At 35.3% G+C, this 26480-nt stretch overlaps 1 protein-coding gene across 9 annotated transcripts in view; it reads right to left on the reverse strand.

The window, feature by feature from the left end:
- Nucleotides 1-26480, reverse strand: part of CHD1 (chromodomain helicase DNA binding protein 1) — a 70194-nt gene that overhangs the window by 5620 nt on the left and 38094 nt on the right. For 4 of the 9 annotated variants that reach the window (XM_036411322.2, XM_036411317.2, XM_036411323.2 and 1 more), the window contains 15 exons: nt 26158-26229; nt 25349-25498; nt 25042-25190; nt 24575-24671; nt 24372-24467; nt 21646-21822; nt 18323-18483; nt 16982-17023; nt 15334-15464; nt 14665-14803; nt 14294-14444; nt 10687-10809; nt 8603-8728; nt 7177-7317; nt 6117-6295 (listed from right to left, as the gene is read on the reverse strand). In XM_036411322.2, the coding sequence (XP_036267215.1) occupies nt 6117-6295; nt 7177-7317; nt 8603-8728; nt 10687-10809; nt 14294-14444; nt 14665-14803; nt 15334-15464; nt 16982-17023; nt 18323-18483; nt 21646-21822; nt 24372-24467; nt 24575-24671; nt 25042-25190; nt 25349-25498; nt 26158-26229 (1934 nt within the window). Of the gene's footprint in view, nt 1-3152; nt 3405-6116; nt 6296-7176; nt 7318-8602; nt 8729-10686; nt 10810-14293; nt 14445-14664; nt 14804-15333; nt 15465-16981; nt 17024-18322; nt 18484-21645; nt 21823-24371; nt 24468-24574; nt 24672-25041; nt 25191-25348; nt 25499-26157; nt 26230-26480 lie in introns of those variants that run through there. The other 5 variants (XM_045571801.1, XM_036411319.2, XM_036411318.2 and 2 more) reach the window with 5 other exon arrangements.

Here is a 26480-nt window from a genome sequence, read left to right on the forward strand (position 1 = left end):
TGTTCCTAGTCTGAACAATTATACCATCAGATAATATCACTTGTAAAAACAGGGCCCTAACAGTTCTGCCCGGCGGTTATACTTTAGAAAACAACTGTCATTTTATAATTGTAATGCAATGGTCATGAGAATAACATGGAGTCTTTGGACCTATGGACAACATGGAGTCTTTAGGCCTCTCTTCCCATCCCAAGGCAAGAATTAGTAACTGATCATAGTATTTCATGATAAATTCAGATGCAGCCTATGGATACTTCTTAACACAGCTTCCTAAACAATCATTCATAATCAGTGACACTTAAGTCTATCTGCTATCACTGAAAAAGTAATAGTTTTACATATTCACAATTTTTTTCTTAAATATTTTTCAATAGGTATTATAAAATATGACTTGATATTTGCTTATATAAACAGGGTAGAGAAATTACTAATTAGCCAATGATAAGAATTTAGCAGATTAGCCAACATCAATATCTTTAATGAGCCAATCAATCAATTTTAAGGAAAAACAAAAAACAACACACACACACACACACACACACACACACACACAATCCTCTGTATGAATAACAACTTCCCAAAAGAAAGCCATCTTCTAATGACACTGGTTGAAGGAAGATGGTCTTAGAAAGCAAAAATTCTTAGCTATAAAATAACTTTTCATTCTATTTTATGAGAAAGTATATGAAAGCACTTAATTTGGGGATCTCTAAATGACTGACACATTTTTCAAATATTAAACACTTATTGCTTATAACTACAAAGTAGACATTAAATTATAAAGCCTTGCATGGGATACTTTTGGTAACAGGTATATTAAACTGTTTTTATATTTTCAAAGCTCTTTCCTATTATTTAATTTCACAAATAACCTTTAAATAGGCATAGTAAAAATAGCAGCCAATTTTAAAAATAAACAAGTAAATCAGGTAATGAGGCTAAATGACTCATATAACTAAGTAAGGCTAGAAAACTCCTAATTTGCTTTCCACTAAAATAAGTAATTCTCAGCCTGCTGATTTTGAGTATTGATATGTAAGAATAGCTGCTGGCTAGTAAACTACTAAGAAATTGCTATGTATTAGTAAATTTTGAAATATATAAGTCTGTGAGTTATAAGTTAACTGCAGAATTATCCCAGCACATGTGCATAAAGAGATGGGTATCTGGTGATTTTTTTAGACGAATTCTTATCAGTGTTAAGTCAGTTGTGGCTTTCTGTGTTTTATTAAATAACCATTCAATTTTATTAAATTGCTATTAAATTTTATTAAATTACCATTGGTATTATCAATTAAGTTTGTGAAGGTTGTTTGCTTAACTGCAACATATAATGATACTTTTTTTCATCAATATTTTGGCCTATAATTTTGCAATTTAAAGAGCAATAACCTATGTCTTCATAGTTAATGGGCACATATATACATAATACTCTCAAAATCTGCTCCCTAAAGTGAGCAATACTTCATAGCCTGTAAAATCGGGGCACTGAAATAAATTGCACATCCATCTCTCCGGCAATCATTGTAATTTTTGTTTGCATTTCCAAGATAAATGGAGGTGTTGTTATTTCTCACCCTAAATACTTCAGTATTAACACTAGTCAATATCTGTTATCTTCTTTTAAAAATAAAATGTACATAGAATAAGATGCACAATTTTTTAACTTTACACTTGCTGAGTTTTACAAATTAATATACTTTATAACCCCAAAATATATTTAAAATGTTCTGTTTTGCCCTTTCACAGTGTCTAAGTTCTTTTACCAATGGAGAGTTTTAACAGACAATGGGGTAGGTCAGAAATGGTCCAAAAATTGAGAAACATTCCCTATACCAGCAGTCGCCAACTCCCTACCCCTGGTTCGTGTTTATAAACTAAATCCAAAATAGCATATATTTGTATTAGTCACTATATAATTTCAACAAGATACTTATTACTAATCTTTCTAGCAAGTAATATACAATAGATTTTCTCCCTCTATGACCTCAAAAATACTCTAATTATAAGGTTTCAAAATATAGTACATTGAAATATTTTCAGATGGAAAACAAGCTCCTTTACACTAAAAAGTAGGAAAATGTTTAATATAATCCTTTAAATTAACGAAATTTAGCTCTAAGAACAATTCACTCCATTTCTTTATTTTCCCAATTTTACCACAGCTAAGCGACAATCAAAAACGTGTTTGGGAGCCAACAACAGAGAAAATTTAACTTTGGATCTTCAATGTAAAAAGATAGATTCCCATGAAAGCCTAACATATATAATTGAGTTTGATTGTATTCTTTTTTAAAAAAATATATTTTATTGATTTTGTACAGAGAGGAAAGGAGAGAGAGAGTTAGAAACATCGATGAGAGAGTCATCGATCAGCTGCCTCTTGCACACCCCCCACTGGGGATATGCCCGCAACCAAGGTACATGCCCTTGACCCGAATCGAAACCAGGACCCTTCAGTCCCCAAGCCGATGCTCTATCCATTAAGCCAAACCAGCCTCGGCTTGATTGTATTCTTGATCTATGGCTCTGAGCTTGGGAATCGTAAAATGAGTTGAAAAGGATGAAATAACTGTTTATGGTATTTGAGGAAAGAGTTAATGCTCCATTCAGTATATATATTCCATCCAAAAATAAAAGATTAAGCTAGAATATATGAATATATAAATATAGTACTTCAAAATTGTCTCCCATTCCTCATGACATTTATTATTATTCAATAAGTGGAAAATATGTAATCCCTTACAATTTATAAAGAGCTTCATGCCTGGCCAGTGTAGCTATGAGGTCACGTTTCAATTCCCAGCCAGGGTACATCCCCAGTAGGGGGGTCATTGATGTTTCTGTCTCTCTCTCCCTCTCTGAAGTCAATAAGAATATATTTTAAAAAAAGAGTTTCAGATACAGGGCTGCCCAGTTCTGCTTAGTGGTTAATAGCATCAGACGAAGGTCTGAAGGGTCAGGTTTGATTTTGGTCAAGGGCACATACCTTGGTTGCAGGTTCCCCAATTCTGGTAGGGGTGCCTGTGGAAGGCAACCAATCGATTGATGTACGTGTATCTCCCCCTCTCCCTTGTCTCTCCCTCCCACTTTTCCTAGAAATCAATGGAAAAAATATCCTAGGGTGAGGATTAAAAAAGAATAATCAAAATAAGAGCTTCAAATACAGATGTTATCAGTGATAATACCAGGGGGCTCAGAGATATTGTTCAAGGTCATAAAGCCCCAAATTAGCCAAGATGGGGACTGAGCAGATCTTCTGATGCCAACTGTAGTGACTACTCTATGGCTTTATAGGCACGATTTAAGGATATTATTATTGTCCATACATAGCTTTAGTTTCTTTAGACATGACAGCAAAATTTACATCATCAATTTCCTACCTCCTCTCCCTAAAATGGGTCCTGCTTGAATTTAAGGATAAAAGGAACAAGTGTAGAAATTTTTTATTTTAGTGTAATCATAACCACTCCTCCAGAAATATATTATCGTTTTGTTTGTTTGTTTGTTTTTTAAATGTGTAGCTGTATTACTATCAGGGACTTGTTTGTTTTTACTTTATGTTTTCCCCAAGTTGTGTAGTAGTTTGGTTTAATACTGATCTGGATCTGGTAATCATTACGTGATTTGTATAATAATATAGCAGTTCAGTTTTATAATTTTAAGATCAACTGTGTCGCTACTACTTCTAAAACAAAGGGCGATTGTCCATTTCACGTTGTATGGGGATATTAATTTTTAGAAGGTATTACAATATATTCATACTCAAAGACAAATTGCTAAATATAATTACATAATAAATTTAATTATTTGGCACACCAATTTCTAAAAATACTACTGAGAATAATATAGAGAATTGTGAAAAATTTTTTTAAATAAAATGCAAGAGAGTAAACAAGTTGGTGGCATAGGTAAATACCTAAACTACTGCTTCACACAATAATTTCAAAACTACAACTAAAAGACAAACAGACATCATTCAGAAACACAGGAAAGTTGGCTGAGTGGATATTCTACAACTAGAAGGAAAGAGAAAAGTACACTGAGACTCAGAGGAGCCCCAGAAGGCAGAGGTACAGAGGCAAGCACGCGAAGAGGGCTAGCAACTGAATATGCGGCTGGCTTTCTCAATCGGGAGGAAGACAAAAGCTCCTGACTGCTTGGAACTGCAGTTCCAGCAAGACTGGGGACCCAGACTCATTCGGGGAGAAAGTGGACTGTCTGGCAGTGGGCGAAACTCGAGAGCAGCTTTCTCTCAAAGGTGCTTCCTGCAATTACCACGGGACACTGAGACTCGGGGGCCTCTTAGGGCAGGGCTGACAGGAAACCATTGCTGTCTGCCCCACCCTGAGGCTCCGCCACATCCAAGCTGAGCACAGAGGCTATTGCAAGTCTTGTCTGACAAAGGTGACTCCAGCACAGAAGTTCTCCCAGGGCAGACACAGCTGATCCTCATAGCCAATTGTGTTGGAGGTCAACTCCTCCCAGTGATATCAACAACAATCAAGGCTTCACTACAACAAAACTGCACCCACAGCCCACAAAGGGGTGCACCACAAGTTTCCACCTCAGGTAACTGGGGAGAAAGAGCCACTGGGCCCTATAGGACACCTAGCACACACACTCTATCAACACAGGGAAGCAGCCAAAGTGTGAAGACAAAGAAACAGATCACAAATGAAAGAAATGGAGGAAAGCAAACTACTGGATACAGAGTTCAAGACCATGGTTATAAGGTTTTTCAAGAATTTTCTATAAAAGGATGATAAATTTAGCAATATGAAAAATGACCAACCAGAAATTAAGCATACACTGACTGAAATAAAAAATAATATACAGAGATCCAACAGCAGATTAGATGATCACAGGAATCAAGTCAAAGATTTAAAATACTAAGAAACAAAAAACTCCTCAGGAAAAGCAAAAAGAAAAAAAAATCCAAAAAGTTGAAGATAGTGTAAGGAGCCTCTGGGACAACTTCAAGCAAACCTACATCAGTATTATGGGGATTCCAGAAGGAGAAAGAGAACAAGATACTGAAAACCTATTTGAAGAAATAATGACAGAAAACTTCCCCCACCTGGTGAAAGAAATAGACTTACAAGTCCAGGAAGCCCAGAAAACCCTAAACAAAAAAAATCCAAAGAGGATTTTTGGATTTTAATTATAATGTGTCATACCAAGACAATTAAAATGCCAAGAACAAAAGACAAAAAGAGAATATTAAAAGCAGCAAGAGAAAAACAGTTACCTACAAGGGAGCACCCATAAGACTGTCAGGTGATTTCTCAACAGAAACTACACAGGCCAGATGGGAGTGGCAAGAAATATTCAAAGTGATAAGTAAGAAGAACCTACACAACCAAGATTACTCTACCCAGCAAAGCTATCATTCAGAATTGAAGGTCAGATAAAGAGCTTCACAGATGAGAAAAAAAACTAAAGGAGTTCATCACTGCCAAACCAGTATTATACAAAATGCTAAAAATTCTTTAAGAAGAGAAAGAAGAAAAAGGTAAAGATAAATTATGAACAACAAATACATATCTATCAACAACTGAATCTAAAAACCAAGGGAATAAAAAATCTGATGAACAGTATTAACTGGTGAATATAATAGAATTAGGGGCATAGAAAGGGAGTGAACTGACAATTCTCAAGGGAAAAGGGGACTGTGGGTGCAGGAAGAGACTGAACAAAAATCATACACCTATAGATGAGGACAGTGGGGGGGGGGGAGCGGGAAGAATAAGGGCAGAGGATGGGGTAGGAATCTGGTAGAGGGGAGATATGAAGGAGATAAAAGAGGAAAAACTGTAATAATCTGAACAATAAAGATTTATAAATAAAATAAAATGCAATCTAAATTTTAATGAAACAGCTTTCATTGTTTTTTATTTAAAGGCAGAAATACCAGCTATGAATATCATGATACATAATTAATTGATCACTCATGAATAAAAAAGCTTTAAAGGGAAAATAGTAAAAATAACCATCCTCCAGTTACCTCTCTAAACATTAGTATTATTAAAATTCAAAAGTAGAAGAATAAATTGAAATATAATAGATTATTACATACCCACAAATTTAACACTTCCTAAAAGTATATTACTTACTTTCTCCACTGCTTGATTTGTTCAGGATTTGTATACTCTTTCAGACATTCTGTGATATGGTCACCAATTTTTATTAAACATTGTCTAGTATGCTCTAGTTGTTCTCTTTCTGAAAGGCCTTTCTCAGGCCTATCAAGTTGTTTCAAAGCTGCTTTGACAGGCCTCATTCTTTCTTTACACTTTTAAAGAGGGAAAATAAGAAACATAAAGATGTATTAAACATAAATTAAATAAACATCTTCTTTCAGTGATATTTACATGAGTAAATACAGCACTGTTTGATGCTAAACTAACCATTAAATATCACCTCAGAGCTCTTAAATGCCAGGGATTTCCCCCCTTAGGTTCTCTTTGGAAAGCAAGACTTTCATTAACAGTCTTTGTATGAGTAATAACTTTGAATTTTACTTATCTTTTTGTAAAAATGGTACTTTTTACACTGGAACTATCCATTTTAAGCAGCTTAAACACAGAATGATGACAAGCATGGTAGCATATAAAACCCATTTTAGACCAGTGTTACTCCAAGTGTAGTCTATGAACTGGCACTTAGTTCCAGGGGATAGGCAGAGAAATTTCAGAGACCTTTATGTCAATCTGACAGGGCAATTTTATTACTGAACCAAGTAACAAAACATTAGGGCTTGTATTTTGTATATTTTTTAAAATTATATTTCCTAAAATACTAAAAAGAAGCTACTCCTTCACTTAAGACAAAAAGCAGTGTCATACAGTTAACAGGTTCAGAAATTAAATGGAGAAAAGAAGTTCATTCTAAGTCATCCTTAAATGCTTCTCCGTCAAGTTTTTCGTAAAGATTTTCCAAGTTGATTCTAAATTTAAATTATCTTCCAAATATAGTTTCATAACCCGAATTACAGTAGCAACAAATTCAAAGACATTTCTAAATTAAAAGCAGCAAAGAATAAAACTGCAGTTTAAATATTATATGGATTGTTACTAATAACCAGTCTACTACAGTGGTCACCAGCCTTTCAGACTTCAAAGACCACTAGTGCTCTGCAAACCATCAGTTGGTGACTGCTGGGATACTACTTACAATGCTGAATGTCTTCTGATCCAGCTCTTCAGATTCTTCAGATATAGGAACTGGTTCACCACTTGCAGTGATATGAACTAAAGGATCAGACACTGAAGATTTCTTGGATCTTTCCTTGCTATCAGATTTGGATTCGCTCAACTGAAGAAAAAGAAAAAGAAAAACCCAACAGTAACAAAGGTAAAATGATTAACACTTCCAAAAAACAATTGTTTATTCACTTTTAATATCCCTATCTATTTTATCTTTCCCCAATTTTATTTGGAGAAAACAAAATAAATAAATAAATAAATAAATAAATAAATAAATAAATAAGGTTACTCTGTAATGTTACCCTATAGGTAAGAAATTTTAAAAAGGGTTCAAGCCTATCTTTCTCTTCTACGAGACACCTACATGATTGAACTCAGATATTGAAACTAACATGGGCTGATAGGCAATTTGTTCTCCTAAAATAAAAATAAGCTGACTGTATAACTTTCTAAATTTTACATTATGATTTGCATAACTTTTCTTCCTTTATGTCTTTTTCTTTCTGCATAGCTTCTATAGCTTATTTTACTTTCTTTTCTCTCTTTCCTTTAAAAAAATTTTTAAAATATATTTTATTGTTTTTTTACAGAGAGGAAGAGAGAGTTAGAAATATTAATGAGAAAGAATCATCGATCAGCTTCTTCTTGCACACTGCCCATCAGGGATGTGCCCGCAAACAAAGCACATATCCCTGACCAGAATCGAACCTGGGACCTTCCAGTCTGAGGCTGATGCTATATCCAGAGTCAAACCGGTTTCGGCATCAAATCTTGATCAAGATTAAATTTATTTTCTTTGCATGACTACTATTGCATGTATGCAGATTCTGAAAAATAATCCAGAATCATATTAATAATGACACATGCAATATTTACCTTCCTATAAAAACTAATGTAAGCCAGTTCCATTCAAAATTCATAATAAAATTAAAGGAGACAAAACCTCACTCAAATGGTAATGTTTGAAAAGAAAGGACCTTTGCTCTATCTCTCTAGTGACATATGATATTCTATTGGATGGGTGAAATACTGTTCTGTAAATGAGACTGCGTAATAAGCTATTTTTTTAAAATATATTTTATTGATTTTTTACAGAGAGGAAGGGAGAGAGATAGAGAACCATCGACCAGCTGCCTCTTGCACACCCCCTACTGGGGATGTGCCGGCAACCAATGTACATGCCCTTGACCGGAATCGAACCCGGGACCTTTCAGTCCGCAGATTGACGCTCTACCACTGAGCCAAACCTGTTTCGGCTAAGCTATTTTTTAAAGAAAATTTCAGTACTAAAAAATAAAATTTCAGGTCTTAGTCAAATTTCAAATGTAAAACATACCAAAACATGCCATGTTCCTTTCTATTTAACTGGCTGCTTTTCTAAAACACATTCTTACCTTATCATCTTCATCGGACTTTTCTGAGAGCAAAGGAGAAGAATCACTCTTTATTTCCTCTTTCACTTTTATAGACTTCATTGATTTATTCTTCTTAGCTCTAGCTTTTCTCCTCTTTGAACCTCCCTAAAAAGAATTATTTTTATTCTAATCAATTTCACAGATCCCATTTATTAAAAAAAGCTTCTTAAATATTGAATCAAAAAGTAAAGAAACAAATAGTTTGACTCAATCCTTAGCTTGTTGGAAAAATCTATACACCATGCTTAGAAAAACCCAGTGGTACTAATGCCGTTAACAGCCAAAGACTGGTATGGGTGGGTGGGACTGCACCGTGGCAGGGTGCGTACAGATGGGCAGGGCTGCGCAATTTTGCACTATGGGCTTCTAGCAACTTAATAAAAATGAAGCAGAGAGAAACAGAAGGAGGTTTTTTTTTCCCATCCTAAATTAATATCTTCAACTAAATTCAATGCTACCAGAGTAGCATTAAAAATTATTTTTAATGGCATATATGTAATTGTGATATTGTGGTCATAGGTAAATTTTTTAACATTTCTAAAGTTCCAATCAACTTTTAGTATCTTCTTCCTACTTTTTTGGAGCTCCTCATAAATAAGCAGTGATCTTTAACACTACTCCTTAAGCTTCCCAATGTCTCCAAATAACACAGTAATGGAGGTTTGACCTTTCAAAAAGGACTCCATTCTGAACAAGTTTCCCCCATTCCCTCTCTAAATACTAAAATAAAAAGTAATCTCACTTCTGAAATACAATACTCATCAGAGTTAACATGAATGTTGAGATAATTTAAGGTAAAATATTACCATATTCAAGTGACACTACTAAATTATGAAAAAATACTCTTGTAAGTTCATATTAACCTCAGATGTCTTTCTAGGGCAGCGGTTGTCAGCTGTTGTGCATTGCCATACTGGTGTGCTGCAAGAATTTTCAAAATATGCAATACTGGACTATGTAGTCATGGGCACTTACCTCTTTTTCCTTAGATTGTCAGATATAAAAAACAGCTAGCACAACAACAGCTGTCTGGTGTGAATGAATAAAATATATTCCTAATTTTTTGTCAGATCAGCACAAAATATAATTTTTAGTAGCTCTATATAATAAAAATCTAATAGACTGAGTGGCAGAACAACCAGAACAACTGAACACCATTCACTATGACGGGCACTGACCACCAGGGAGTGTGCATGGAACATGGCAGGTGTCAGCTGTGGTGGGATGGTGAAGCAGGCAAGTGGAGGATGCCAGAACAAGGCAGGGCACTGGTTGCTGTCATCAGGGCGAATCCCGTGATGGTTACTGAAAATTATTTGCTACCATGTGCCACAGTCCCACCCAGTGCTTGAACTTGCTGCCAGCACCAGCCCTGCTCACACCTGCTGCCAGGATCAAAGATGCCATTCACACCCACTGCTAGCGCCGTCAGCAGGTGTGAGCAGTAGCTTCAAGCCCCAATAGCCCCTCTCAGGGCTTCTCCACCTCCCCTTGCTCCTGAGGGGAAATCAAAGCAAGCAGCGGCCTCTCACAGCGGCTGCCAGTTCCAGCCCCACTTGCACCTGCTGCCAGCACCAGAACTGCTGCTTGCACCTGCTGCCAGTGCCATGATCACCTCTGAGGGCGTCTCCACCTCCCCCCGACTCCTGAGGGGCAATCAGGGCAGCAGCTACCACTCAGACCTGCTAATGGTGCCAGCCCTGCTCACACCTGCTGCTGGCACTGGACCCAATTGCTCCTTGCGTTCAGAGGTTGCAAGTGGGGCCAGTGCTGTCAGTGTGTGGGAGTGGTGGTGGCAGGTGCGGGGCTGCCATCAGACAGGAACTGAGGACCATGGTGGAAGGAGCCAGGTGGGGGCATGGAAGATGGGCTGAGACCCACTCCTGTGCCTATTACAGTCTCACAGCCCACAGTTCCTTTCAAAGTGCACAAATTCATGCACTGGGCCCCTACTTAGTTTTTGTCACAAAAAGAAAATGGTGAAAATTACTGGTCAAAGGCAATTAGTAAGCTAGACTTATCTTAAAAATAAACTTCTCTTTAGCATATGAATTTTAACTTACTGCACCAGAAAGTCTTTGAGCTTCTTTTTTTGCAAGATCTCTACTAAGTAATTTGATGAGGTAGTCTGCCCGAGTCTGCAACTGTTTTGCTTGTGGTTTTTTATCAGGGTCATCTGGAAGAATCTGAAAAACAATTTTTTCAGTTTGTCTTTTATAAAATGAAAAAAAATTAAAGCTAAAAAGTGTTTATTTTTTAAATATATGCAACTCACTAACAAATTATAACTATTATATTTCAATATTTAGGAATAAACAGAATAAAAAAATAAATGTTTTAATATCTATGACACAGTAAAGATTAGTTTATCAGGAAAGAATTTCAAATAAATACACAATGAAGGGGGGGAAAATCCCTCTTCAAAATGGAATGCAGTGTGAGGTTAAAAATTTCTTCCAAATATACAATAGTGTATTTAGCATCCAGTGTTTATTAAACGCTAGAGGCCGGGTGCATGAAAATTCATGCACTGGGGGAAGGGGGGACATTGTGTATTCCTCAGACTGACTTGCCCCCTCTCACAGTCTAGGAACCCTCAGGGCAAGGCATGGCCCCCATCACCCTTCACTGCTGCTGCCTCTGGCCTCCCTCTGCGGGAGGGGAATGGGCCAATCAGGAGAAAGTGACACCCCCATGACGCCTCTGCTGCAACCACTGCCAGCAGCTGTGGCTGCCTGAGCCTTGGTAGAGGAAGGCCCTGGTAGCAGCAGCCACCATCCACAGCTTGAAGTAGCCTCAGGCAGCCACTGTGGCTTTGTCCAAAAGACTTCTGCAATAATTAGCATATTACCCTTTTATTATTATAGACTATGGTATTCTTAGATTTCCTTCCTTTCTCATTATAGTATATGATCTATAAAGTACACAAAACTTCCTAGAATAGAGGAGAAAACAAGATGGAGGCATAAAGTAAAGATCTATACTGCTACCTCGCACAACTATTTTAAAATGGCAACTGGAAGACAGAGCGGACATCGTCCAGAACCACCAGAAAGCTGGCTGAGTGGAAATTCTACAACTAGAAGAAAAGAGAAAAGGACACAAACTCAGAGGAACTGTGGAGGTGTGGAAACCTGTGTGCGTGGAAAGGGATGGCGGCTGAATACGCTGCTGTCTTACTTGCAGCACATGGAGCGCATGGGCAGCTAATGCACAGCTAGCTTTCTCATTCGGGAGGAAAACAAAACCTCCCAACTGCACTGAAATCCACCTCCGGGTGAGATTTTGGATACCAGACTCATTCGGGGAGAAACTGGACTGTCTGGTAGTGGGAGAAACTCAAGAGTAGCCTTCTCTCAGAGGTGCGCACAGCCATTGCCACGGGACACAGACTCAGGGCCCTCGTAGGGCAGGGCTGACAGGAAACCAAGGCTGTCTGCTCCACCCTGAGACTCCACCCTATCAAAGTCGAGCACAAAAGCCCTCCCAGTGGAGACACTGCTGATCTTCACAGCCAATTGGCCTGAAGGTCAAATCACCCTAGTGATACCAACAACAATCAAGGCTTAACTACAACAAGACTGCACACACAGACCACAAAGGGTTGCACCAAGAGTGTCCACCTCTGGTAACTAGGGAGGCTTAGCTACTGGGCCCTGCTAGGACACCTAGCACACAAAGCAACTCCATCAACTCAGGGAAGCAGATAATATGTGGAGACAAAGAGGCAGGCCACAAATGAAGGAAATGGAAGAAAGCAAAAGACTGGATATAGAATTCAAAACCATGGCTATAAAATTTTTAAGAATTTCCTAGAAAAGACCAATAAATTCAGTGAAACCCTTGAGGATATGAAAAAGGATAAACTAGAAATTAAGCATACAGTGACAAATTAAAAAATATTATATTGAGACCTAAAAGCAGACTAGAGGATTTTAAGAATCAAGTAAAAGATTTGGAATACCAAGAAGCAAAAAACACTCCTCCGGAAAAGCAAAAAGAAAAAAAAGAATCCAAAAAAGTTGAAGATAGTGTAAGGAGCCTCTGGGACAACTTCAAGCGTACCAACTTCAGAATTATGGGGGTCCCAGAATTAGAGAGAGAGCAAGATACTGAAAACCTGTTTGAAGAAATAATGACAGAAAACTTCCCCGACCTGGTGAAAGAAATAGACTTACAAGTCCAGGAAGCACACAGAAACCCAAACAAAAGGAATCCAAAGAGGACCATATCAAGACACATCATAATCAAAATGCCAAGAACAAAAGACAGAGAGAATATTAAAAGGAAAACAGTTACCTAAAAGGGAGCACCCATAAGACTATCAGGTGATTTCTCAACAGAAACTACACAGGCCAGATAGGAGTGGCAAGAAATATAGAAAGTGATAAATAAGAAGAACCTACACAACCAAGATTACTCTACCCAGCAAAGCTATCATTCAGAATTGAAGGTCAGATAAAGAGCTTCACAGATGAGAAAAAAAACTAAAGGAGTTCATCACTGCCAAACCAGTATTATACAAAATGCTAAAAATTCTTTAAGAGAAAGAAGAAACAGGTAAAGATAAAAATTATGAACAACAAATACATATCTATCAACAACTGAATCTAAAAACCAAGGGAATAAAAAATCTGATGAACAGTATTAACTGGTGAATATAATAGAATTAGGGGCATAGAAAGGGAGTGAACTGACAATTCTCAGGGAAAAAGGGGACTGTGGGTGCAGGAAGAGACTGAACAAAAATCATACACCTATGGATGAGGACAGTGTGTGTGTGTATGTGTGTGTGTGTGTGTGAAGTAAGGGCAGAGGATGGGGTAGGAACCTGGTAGAGGGGACCTTGGGGGGGCGGGGGGAGAGGAAAAACTGTAATAATCTGAATAAAGATGTATTAAATAAAATAAAATAAAATAAAACTTCCTAGAATACAAGGTAGCATCTTATCTAGAAGATGATCCACAACAGGCACTGTAAGGAAACTTTTACAATAGGACTCTAGTTTTGCTTCAAAGAAGCAAATGACCAATTTCTATTATCTCAAGATTCCCATTTATCTGTGAAGAAGTAAAATATAAAAAGGGATCTTAAATGATAAGAATAAGGCAATGCTTTCAGTGGTTTCCATTCTAGGCAAAGAAATGATTTCATTAATGTAGTAATATCAAATCATCAGAAATGGTTTGACATTACAAAAATTATAAAAGATTTCAGAATCCAGAATCTTTTTTTCCCCATGAATAATCTAGTTATTGATGAAATGAAAGATTTACTTTTAAGCTAAAAAAAATATCTTAACAAAAATATAACTTTAGGGGTAAGGAAAATCTCAGAAGAAATTTAAATTCATGAAATCCCTTCATGAAAACCAAATTCTAAAGAAGCCAAGGTCACACAACTATCTAGATTCTAGAGCCTTTGTTTCCTGACACCAAGTTGAGTTTATTTCTAACATAATTTAAAACATTTTTTGTATTATTTGAGAGTGGAAGAGAGCAACAGGAACATCAATGACCAAGCCTACAACCATGTGCCCTGACCAGGAATCGAACCATGACCTTTGAACTCGGAGATCAATGCTCAATCAGTAAGCCACACCAACCAGGTTCTAACATAATTTAAAAGCAAAATTAAATTCAACATCAGAATCAAGAAATTTTTAAGTACCTTGTGTGTTAGACTGAGGTCAGGATCCATTTTAATCATTTCCCAGCTTCCATATCCATATTCATATATGCCAATTAATAAATTGGAATCATCTTCTTTGCCCCAGTCTATATCAAAATGAGCAGCCTTTGTATGGCATGGGATAGTGTACCTGCCATTAAAATTAATAACCATTGTCAAGTTTATAATTGCCTTATTAAAAATTAATTTTTAAAATGTTAACATATATGAATCATTCAAAATTTTATTTTCAAAAACATTTCAGTCAAACTAGCTAATGATATAAAAAAACATTTTAACCTACATTCATATCCAAATTATTGAGTAATAAGAAATTTTACATTTTACAATGGAAAAAGTAAACAACTCACTGCTTTCTTTCTTCTGGATCTGAAGGAATGGATTTATGTAATGGTATTAATTCTTCCTCATGGGAGATGACTAACTTGGCATTCACTTGTACTCCTGATATTCGGAATGTTGGACCCTTTACTTTTCCAAGTCTACCACCTTAATTTTTTTAAGAAAGAGTAAAAAAAGTGTAAAATATATAACTACAAAATAAAAAAAGTAATGTATGCTATTATTTAGTTTAATAACTATTACTTACATTTACTTATTAGTATTATTTATGTTTGGGGAGAACTTGCTGGCAAACCTTAAATTTTACTACAAGATTTTTTAGTACATATTAGTGATTGTAATATTGGAGATGTGGGTTCATAAAAAGCATTTCATGTACTTTAATTGTTTTTTATCTACTACAGAAGGTACATCAATCTGTTGATATGATCAATAATTTCTTAATAAGATTTCCGGTATGATTTTCTTTTTCAGTACATCTGATTACTAAATCTTTTCTAAATATTTTTATTTAGTGGATGAATTGTGAAATAAGGATAATAAAGTAACTATGACCAAAACTAATATTCTTTTAAGACTGATGAACAGGTAACTTAAGATATAATATCTAACTCAATAAAAGCATATTTTAAAAGTTCCATTTACCTCTCTTTAAATCATTTTCATTTTAATATTACCTGTCCGTTCTGTTCCTGAAGAATTATCCTTCAAAGCTTTAATGCAACCATTATGTACCAACTCTCCTAGTCGTCTGAGGTCTGTCTCTGACTTATCAACTAATTCAGCATCTCGAGCTATTGCATCCAATCTGTAAGAAATAATACAATTATCAGGTAAATATGCAGACTAAATTTCACTTCATCTCAAATTCTACAAATCATGCTCTACAAATTTTAGTTCATATAATTGGCATAAGATAAATAAAAACCAGAAAGATTTGATAGGGAAACAATTCATCTATATATTCAACGATAATTAAAGAAAGTAAACCAATTCATTACAGAACAAGTGATATGCTCCAAATTTGAAGATTATGTAATAACTAGAGGCCTGGTGCACAAAATTCATGCACGGGGGAAGGGTAGTTTGTCCCTCAGCCTGGCCTGTGCCTTTTAAAAAATATATATATTTCATTGATTTTTTTACAGAGAAGAAGGGAGAGGGATAGAAAACTAGAAACATCAACCAGCTGCCTCCTGCACGCTCCCTACTGAGGATGTGCCCGCAACCAAGGTACATACCCTTGACTGAAATTGAACCTGGGATCTTTCAGTCCACAGGCTGATGCTCTATCCACTGAGCAAAACCAGTTTTGACAATGTGCTCTTTGTAGTCCGGGACCTCTTGCTCCTTACAGCATGCCTGCATCAGAGGCGGGAGAGGCTACCACCACAGCTGCTGGGCTCACCACTCATGAGCCCGGCTTCTGGCTGAGCAGAGCTCCCACTGTGCGAGTGCATTGAACACTAGGGGGCAACTCCTGCATTTAGTGTCTGCCCCCTGGTTGTCAGTGCATGTCATATCAACCAGTTTGGTTGATTTGCATATTACGCTTTTATTATATAGGATTATATAGGATTCTATAAAACCTTTTTATAACTGACCAGATCTTAAATTCTTACTATGTAGACTAGATAATATGATTATTAATGTTCATAGTTTTTTCATCATCATATAAAATATTCAAGTCTTTTACTGTACTATAAGCAAGTCATCTCAAAATAAAAAGGAATTGTGTAGAGAAAAAATGTAAAACCAATTTTAGTCTTTGCCATTCTATATCCAGACAATGGATTTACCATAACAAAGAACAAAGAATATCCAAATCACAATGACTAAAATTAACAGATAACAACTATAATAAAACAAAAAAACTGTCTTGATAATTTTATTTTAGTACAGTTTGTGTAAGAGGAAGCTGTATTTAGAAAAACAGAAAATTTCCCTAGTAAGAGAAAATAAAATAGGTCTTTAAGTAAGGTGGCTAGGTAAGCAACTGTTTTCCTAAAAATGAATCTGCTAGTTATAAGTTTCTCACCGAAAAAATGATAAAGCCTTTGAAAGTACCTTGAAAATTATAAAAATAAAAAGTATTTTATAGAAAAATTTATTGACAGATAAAATTTTAGAGACTAGAAAGGATTAAGGATGGCAGTAAAGCATTTTTCAAAATTACTTGAATTTTGCTTTCTACAGATTAACTTTGTAAATTTCCATTAAAAGCAAATTTAACGAAGTACCTAAACTAAATATTAGTATAAACAAAAAACCCTGACAAGAATATAAAACATACTATGATTCTATGAGAAAAACAGATGTATTTACCTTTCAAGAGGGCCACCAAATTTCTTGTAACTCTTGATAAACCTAGCAGAAAATAATTGTTTGATTTAAATGCAGGCTTCACTACTCATTAAACAATAGATACATTTATAAATATATAGAAAAAAGGAAATACTTGTTAGAATACAAATTAATTCAAGGTAGTTACTGACAAAAATGAATAAACTATGCTAGAAACCAAAATGTTAAAACATTAAAACATACCAAGTAAGACAAGAAATTAACACCCAGGATGATGTTTAGAAACCAATATAAATAAAACAATAGAAGCTAAATTTTATTTTAGAAATTACTTTATTTTTTTTTTCACAAGACAAAATAAGGTTCAAGGCTACCACAGGAAGTGTCTCCAGAATTATCAATCATATTGCACCTCCTAACATTCCAAGTGTTGATAAAATTTACTGAAAATAGCTTTAATTCAGAATTAGGGTATTATACCAACAATGGAAAATTAAAAATTTACTTAAGAACAAAGCTACCCAAGTGGCTGATGGATGAGGAAAAATATCCAGGAAAAGTTGAAATGCCTCTTCAACTAAAGACAGAAAGTCCAGCAAATCAGGTGGTCATAAAATACCCTTAACAAAATCTAATAACATTTAATTTTCTGGTAGAAAGAATGAGGAAGAACTTTATCGGTCAGGTCTATGATGTAAAAGAAAAGAGTTACAATGGCTTGAAAGAAACAAACTCTCAAAATACAATAATGAACAACCTTTTTACAAATTTCATAAGCAAAATTATTACATAAACAAAGATATTCTATTCCCCTTAAACATATCTGTATATACACATAAATATATTTTGAAAGAAAACTACAATTTATCTTACTACCCATTCTTACCTCAATTCCTACTTGGACATATCAGAAATACCCTTAACATGGTTAGTTTCAAAAAACGAATTACTTCAGAATTAAAAAACTAGAAAAATATGGAACTAAATTATCCCCACATAAAAATAGTAATGTTAGGAGTCAGAAGTGCAGTGAGAATTTTATTAAATAAGTCTAATATATTGGAATATACATTCATTATTCAAAAAGGCCAGTTTTGAACCAATTAATAAAACCAATAGATTTTAACAATCTAAATAGAAGACTAACAATAAATAATATGCAAAGATTAGATGTCAAACATTTTTTTTCTCATAGTTATAATGAACACACAAAAGCAGAACCCACCCAATTCCTAAACAATTTTCATATAATTGCTTTCTCTAAAACTTTCTCCTTCATCTTTAAAATGTTGAGATTTCTGTATTTTATTTTCACCCTCTGATAAAAATAAAATGAAGTAAAATGGTGTCACATCATCTTACCGCCGAATTTCTGCATCACTAAATCCTTTAATATTCTCTCGAGGGATAGTTCGTGGTCTTCCACGTTTCTTTGGCCTTTTCCTTTCTGAGATTGAATCACTATCAGATCCAGAATATCTCCTGCTTCTACTGCGCCTCCCTTCACTTCCATTGAAACTAATCTGGAATTTGAACAAAAATTTACCCAAACTTAGAGCAAAGAAAATTATATAAGACTGACAGAATTTAAAAACTTGGAATGCTTTTCTATGAATCAAAAAATATTCTATAAAAATAAATTTAAAAAGTAAACAGAATATAGCATGTTAATGATAGAGTTATTATGTAACACATTCCTATAAACCTAAAGAAAAACACCACTGTCCTTTTGTAAAAATGAGAAAAGTTATTACCAAGCAATTAATCAAATAACATAAGCATAAGATCATACAAACTCGTTGGTAACACTTTTTAAAAATGAGAATTAACAATGAAATGGAATTCTTTTATTAATCCATCAAATTGACCAATATTAGCAGTAATAGCTAATATTAGTAATGAGAAAAAAATGAACAGTAATATACTTCTGGGTATTTAAACTGGGTCAGAAGGCAATTTAGCGATATTACTGTATTTTTCGGACCATAAGACGCACCGGACCATAAGACGCACCAGTTTTTAGAGAAGGGAAATGAAGAAAAAAAGATTCTGAAACAAATAGTGTCCTAAAATATTTTATGTGCATTAAAACTCAACATCACAGTCATAAACACATGTAATCAACCCTGTAAAGTAAACAGCAGCATTTAGAACCATTTTAGAGCCGGGCAAGCACACAGAGACCACACAGAGCCGGGCAAGTAAAAAAACTTTTTTTTAAAGTATATGTGTAGGCTATATTTGGACTATAAGACGCAGGGACTTTTCCCCCCCACTTCTGGGGGGAAAAAAGTGCGTCTTATGGTCCGAAAAATACGGTAAATTAAAAGCCTTGAAAATTATCATTCTGCTGACACAGCAACATCATTTCAGAGATATTTCCTAAGAATGAGAAATGTGAGGGAAGATTGGCCAATAAAGTCATTTACAGCATAGATTTCTTTTTTAAATAGCAAAAAATCTAAATGTTCATCAAAGAGACTGGACAAATAACCTATACAATGGGAAGTTTTAAGAAAGCCATAAAAAATTGTGTGGTAGCCCTGGCTTGGTGGCTCAGTTGGCTGGAGCACCATCCCGTGCCCCAAAAGGTTATGGTTTCAGTTCCCAGTCAGGGCACATACAGGAGGCAACTGATGGATGTTTCTCTCTTACATCAACATTTCTCCCTCTCTCTCTCAAATCAATAAAAACATACCCTAAAGTGAGGATTAGAACAGATATATATATAAAAAAAAAAAGTCAGTTGAACCCACATAAAAATAAATATCCATTAGTTGTTTAACAAATATACCAAAGCATATTTTCTGTAAGTCTTTAGCATTTTTCCAAAGTCTCAGTATATATTCTGAATACCTTTAATATGCTGAAAGCTTATTATAAGTTAAGAATGGGCATTTAGTTTTTACTGTTCTATCCACCTTTTATAAGATCTAATATAATGCTATGCTTCCCATCCACTGTAAAAGGAAACCATTATAGGTTTTGAAAAAATAAACACAAACAAAAAACTACAAGCATGGTCACTTTCAGGTCAAACACATTATTTGGTTCCATGTCTGCGTGGGATGTATGAAGTTGGTAGGTTGCTCCTATCATAACAGTCTCAAATATAAGGAAATACAGTAGCGTGTAAGAGATGGGGCTCAAATATGTACTGGCTCACTTGGGAAGAACGTGAATGGTAGACATCAAGTACTATAAAATCAGGTATGATGAAGTTAAAAATTTGCTAAAGGCTGAATCCCTGGGAACCAAAGACAAAAGGAGAATCTGCATCCACTCTCAAGCACTTTTCTACAAATCTACACCAGGTGCTCAGGAGAGAAATCAGAGAAAACTCGACTTTGTGGTGCAGCCATGAAGAAAGGGAGCAGTCACCTTTCAGAATATAGGCAGGAAATCTTGCCAAGACCCATCTCAGCTACTGAACTGAGTGCATAGGAGAAGACCTAATATAGTTGTAGGAAAAGAAAACTAAAAACCCTTAGAAGAAGAGTAACAGGCCAAGGACTAGGGTGAGGCAAGTTCCTCAGTTGCCTCAAAACTTGAGGCACCAAAAAACTCAGTAATAAAAGATAAACTTTATTATAACACAATATCCTAAAAAAACAAAAGTTAATGCAAAAACTCTAGTATTAAGGTTTCTTTCCTTTTGCAGCAAGATCCAAAATAGTTTAGCATGGCACTGTTATCATTATCTAAAAATCTGACTATTTTGTTCATTTGGGCCACAAAATGATCAATTATTTTTTAAAACTTAAAACCATACAGTGAAAGCTTTCTGGCCATGACAGAAATAAACTAGAAATTACTAATGAAGATACCTGGAAAATCTCCCAAATACTTGTAAATTAAACAACATATTTCTCAAAAAAGAAACCAATGGATTAAAGAGAAAGCCACAAGGGGAAAAAAAAATATTTTGAGTAAATGAAAACACACCAGATATCAAAAATTGGAGATTCAGAAAAGCAGTACTTAGGGGAAACTCGTAGCATTAAAAGCTAATATTAGGAAAGGAAAGTCTTGATGCAATGGTCTAAGCTTATATCTTAAGGCAGAAAAAAAGAGGAAACTAAAGCAAAAAAAAAAAAAAAAAAAAAGGATAAATAATAAAGAGCAGAAATCAAATTTAATACAGAAAATCAATATACCAAAAGGTAATCCCTTGAAAAGATAAATAAAATAAGCATCTACCTAGAATAATCATGAGAATACTTAGCTGTATTAAGGAGAGAAATATTTTATAGACACTAGAATAACAAAGGATATTATGAATAACTTTATGCCCATAAATTAAACAACCTGGATAAAATGGACCAATCACTTGAAAGAAACACTCTACCAAATTCACTTAAGGAAAAAAAAGATATTCTGAATAATTCATATTTAGAAAAGAAGCTGAAGTAATAGTTTAAAATTCTTCTAACAGAAAACTCCAGGCCTAGAAAGTTTCCAAAAAAAATACTACCATACGTTTAATTAAGAAATATTAACAACATACACAACTCTGACCAAAAATAGGAGGGAACACTCTTCAACTCAATTTATAAAGCATTATCAAATCTGATAAAGACATTACATGAAAACTATAGACCAGTATCTTTCATTAAAAGAAAAAAGATCAATCCAGATGTGAATATTCTTTCATTATAAAAATATATTTAAAATTAAAAAGTCACCTGCTTAGCACAGTTTCTCATTCTTGGAAGCATATAAATTTCTTCAAGTTCTTTTTGTCTTTCTTCCTCTTCTAATCGTCTTCTTTGATCTTCTGGAATGATTTCTTCCCAATTCTTTGAATTTCGTTCAGGTTCCAACTCAATGTCATCCTCATCCATGTTTGAAAAGTTGGCAACCTAATGAATTCCAGAATATTAACTGAGTAAGCATTAAAAAACAACTCACATTTAAATTTTATTTTTCTTTTTTGGTGGGGAGAAAGTGGCATAAAAGGATAATGAATATGACTATGGAGTAAACCAAGTATGAATGCTGAGTGCTAAATTAAGTTTATTTATTAGGTCAAAGTAGATCAAACCAAATGACTTCTAAGAATTCTTTGTCAGGAATGATTCTCTTTTATCCTGCTACTCATTAAAACTATTACAGCAGATCTAGAGAAGGTTAAGAGAATAATAAAGTAATTTATATTAGCAACATGCTAAATTTCTTCTGCAGGAATTACCACACCAGTCAACTAACTACAAACTACTATAGAACAACCCAATATTCTTATTTTCATAAAAATAATACCCTAAGAGCTACTGACAAGCTACAGGAGCCCTGAGATACTAAATTTATTTAGGTTCCCCAACCCCTAATTTTCCATCTCTAAAACAAAAGTAATAGCAATAATACACTAACTTTTGTGAGGTTTAAATAAGATATATTATATTTAAATAACTGTGCTGTCTGGTATAAGAAAGTACTTATAAAGCTAATTACCAATATTAGTACATTAAAATTTATAGGTAACTGGATGAAGACAAGAAAACTAAGCTTATCCTCTATAAGGAATGGGACTGAAAACAGTGTTTATTCTCTCATGCCTATTATTTAAAGCCAGCTTTGTGTGAGTTATCAAATCTCTGGTACAAAAATAAAAATCAGCCTCAAATAAATTTATACCCTAGTTAATTTATCGGTGACTTCTTCCAATTTTTCAATTAGTCAAAATAAAAAAGCAAATAGCATACCTTTATGTAAAGAAAAATTAATTAGACTGTAGCCAGAGTTAGTGAAAGTTTCAGAAACATTCACTTCTCATAATTACTGGACTGATCCTTAAAAACTTCAGTTCATAAACAGTAGCTAGAATACAGAGTAACTTGCTCTTTTATACTGACGCACAAAATTCATGCACTGAGGGTAAGGTGGTGTCCCTCAGCCCAGCCTGCACCCTCTCACAGTCCAGGAGCCCTTAGGGGATGTCTGACTGATGGCTTAGGACATCCTTAGTGCCTCCGCAGAGGTGGAAAAGGCTCCTGCCACTGCTTCAATTGCCAGCCATGAGCCCTGCTCAGGGCTTCTGGCTGAGTGGCAGTCTCCCTGTTGGAGTGCACTGACCACAAGGGGGAAGCTCCTGTGTTGAATGTCTGCTGGTTGCTCCACTGTTTGGTCAATTTACATATTAGCCTTTTATTATAGATTAATTGGTGCACCACTTCCTTATTACTCTACTAGAGGCGCAGTGCACGAATTCGTGCACCAATGGAGTCCCTTGGCCTGACCTGCAGGATCAGGCCGAAACTGGCTCTCTGACATTCCCCAAGGAGTGCCAGATTGCGAAGAGAGCACAAGATAGTCTGAGGGTCCCCACCGGTGCACGATCAGGGCCAGGGAAGGACACAGGAGGTTGGTCAGGTGGAGCAGGACCGCAGGAGGGCTCCAGGATGTGTCCAGCCCATCTAGCTCAGTCCCGATCGGCTGGACCCCAGCAGCAAAATAACTGACAGGTCAGAGCATCTACCCCCTGTTGGTCAGTGCATGTCAAAGTGACTGGTTGACTGTCTGGCCCCATGGTGGTCAGAGCACGTCATAGCAAGCAGTTAAGCAACCTTAGCATATCATTTGCATACTAGAGGCCCAGTGCAAGAAAATTCATGCACTGGAGGGGTGGGGTCCCTCAGTCCCGCCTGCCCCCTCTCACAATCCGGGAGCCCTCAGGGGCAGGAGGCGACCAGGCGATCAGGGGAAGGCCATACCGCCATCACACTTCTGCTGCCACTGCTGGCAGTGCAAGCCTTGGCTGGCCCTGGTTACCCGAGTCTAGGGTGCCCTGGGTGGCTGGGTGCCACCATATTTGAGGGTGTGGCAGTCAATTAGCATATTCCCTCTTTATTAACTAGGATTACTCTTATTGGTTGAATGGCCGATCGGATGACCAGACACTTAGCATATTAGGCTTTTATTATAAAGGATGAGATCGGTTATCTTACATTGCTTTAGGATTTCTGGCAGCCTTTTAGCCTTAATCAAACCAAGAGTATTTATAAGTATTAATAGGAGCTTACAGCTTACTTTGACTGATTTCAAGTTTCTCAGTTGTGTTAATGCTTAAATTAACCTGATGTCTAAAACTGCTCCAATAAAAAAATCAGATAAAAGACTTAGCCATGGAAATCTAAAAAAGGGACCACAGTCATTCTATTACCAAAATATTTGAGGACATTCTATTGGCTGAGCACTGTTGTAGGTGCTAATTTAAGGAAATAGTATCCCTCCCCACTCTACTAAATTTAACTATTCATAAATTATTTGCTCCCTTTCAAATTAGCTACTAGTTTGTCAGAATAAGAAAAAAAATTTATGCACCTTGGCAAATTTTAAAACAAAATTATTAAGAAATTAACCCTGCTTTTCTCAACTTATATAACTATAAAGAAATATTTTAAAGAAAAATTACCTTGAACTGGGAAAGCAATTCATCTCCTACAGTTAAAGGGCCTGGTTCATTTTCATGAGTTTCAGCCCTCTTCAAGATTTCATCGATATCCATTTCCTATAATTAGAAAAAATAATCTTTAAACATACTTTAACATATTTTAAAGTAAACGTACTTTGTAGTTAAATATAGTTTAAATAGATAACACATTTTGCTTTTTTTACCTGGGGCTCTTGTTCTTCTCCTTCAGGTTCCTTAAAAAGTTCCTCAGCACCAAATTTTAAAATGGCAGACAACTCTTCTTTATTGAAAGGAGTAGAACTAAAATCAGAAAAAGCAAATAAAAACACTTAGCATTCACAATTAAAAATTTAACATTTTTAAGGCACCTTTATTAATTATTGTCATAATCACCTCATAACATAGATAGATGAAGCATTGTAGTATACTTATTTTACAATAAAAATAACTTGAGGCCTAAATGTTAAAGGGATTTTCCCCAAGATTACAAAACTGGAATGGTGAAATCAGGTATTGAATTTAAGTCTTTGACTAGAAATTAGTCCAATGCTTTAAAAAAATATATATTACACTAAAAATAGTACTTCAATGATCTGCTTACAGTATATAACATTAAAAAAATGAATGTAGTAAGATTCTAAAATGACAGTTTTTATAGTAAAGTGACTACCTTGAGGGGGCAGAACCTGTATGTAGCACTGTCTTGCCAGTTGTGTCCATTCTTTGAATCACAAGATGATCTAGAACCATCTTCTTTTTGGCCCTTTCAAGAATATCCTCTTCCACTGATCCCTTTGTAACTAGACGATAAATATTCACCTGTGAAGATATGCATGATGAAACAAATTGAAATGAAAAGGATTTGTTTTGCTAATATGAAGTACCCAAATATTAGAATATAGACTGAATCATCCCCTTGTGAAGTTTTCACTAATTAAAAGCAAACTGGAAAAAATAATTAGGGGAATAAAGAATACCTGTTTCTTTTGCCCAATACGATGAGCTCTAGCCTGCGCCTGAAGATCATTTTGTGGATTCCAATCAGAATCAAATATAACCACAGTGTCAGCTGAGGCTAAATTAATTCCTAGACCTCCAGCTCTTGTGGAAAGCAAAAAGCAGAAATCCTGTAAAGAATTATAAATAGGCACAATTTTAAATTCTTCCAAATTATCATTCAAAATAATCAATATGATCTCTCTTTCAAAATAATCAATATGAGTATTATTATTCACTTTTTGAACTTAAAAGTGTCTTACCAATAAAACTGAAAGGTAGTTTTTAAAAATAATAAAATACATGCACCTCTACAAAACCAAATAAGATTCCAAAATATAGCTAAACAGGGGAAAAATAAACATCAAAATAAAAATATGTTTCAATGAAAGTGGGCTAATTTACTTTAAAGCAAATTAACTGTCTTATGCTAAAATAGTATTAAGATTAACACTGTATAACCATGGTCGGCAAACTGCGGCTCGCAAGGCACATGCGGCTCTTTGGCCCCTTGAGTATGGCTCTTCCACAAAATACCACAGCCTGGGTGAGTCTATTTTGAAGAAGTGATGTTAGGAGAAATTTTTAAAAATTGGCTCTCAAAAGAAATTTCAATCGTACTGTTGATATTTGGCTCTGTTGACTAATGAGTTTGCCAACCACTGTTCTATAACATACAATTTAAAAACCTGACTTGCAAATCAAATTAATTCCACCAATGTTTTTTAAAAACTACAAGTATGACAAAAATAATGAATAAAACAATTTATAATCTTAAAAGCATCCATACCTCTGATCCTTCAGCATTAAAATGATCTAGAGCTTGTTTCCTCAACTCCCCTTTTATTGATCCATCTAATCTCTAGAATAAAACACATTAAAATACCACACAGAATTTAAAATAAATTATGAAATTATGTATAAAAATTCAGCATTGCTTTTGCTACAACTGTAAGGGTGTAAAACACTGACCAGGCATTATGTCTCTGGAGTCTGTGCTGTTAACCACTAGGACTGCTTTCCCGAATAGTAAATAGCATAGGTTGTCATTCTGCCTGAGACCCTATGTAAGCAATATATTTTAGAAATGCAAATTATTGAACTCCATCCCAG

This window comes from Pipistrellus kuhlii, unplaced genomic scaffold (assembly GCF_014108245.1).
Source record: "Pipistrellus kuhlii isolate mPipKuh1 unplaced genomic scaffold, mPipKuh1.p scaffold_m20_p_4, whole genome shotgun sequence".
NCBI classification, from domain to species: Eukaryota; Metazoa; Chordata; class Mammalia; order Chiroptera; family Vespertilionidae; genus Pipistrellus; species Pipistrellus kuhlii.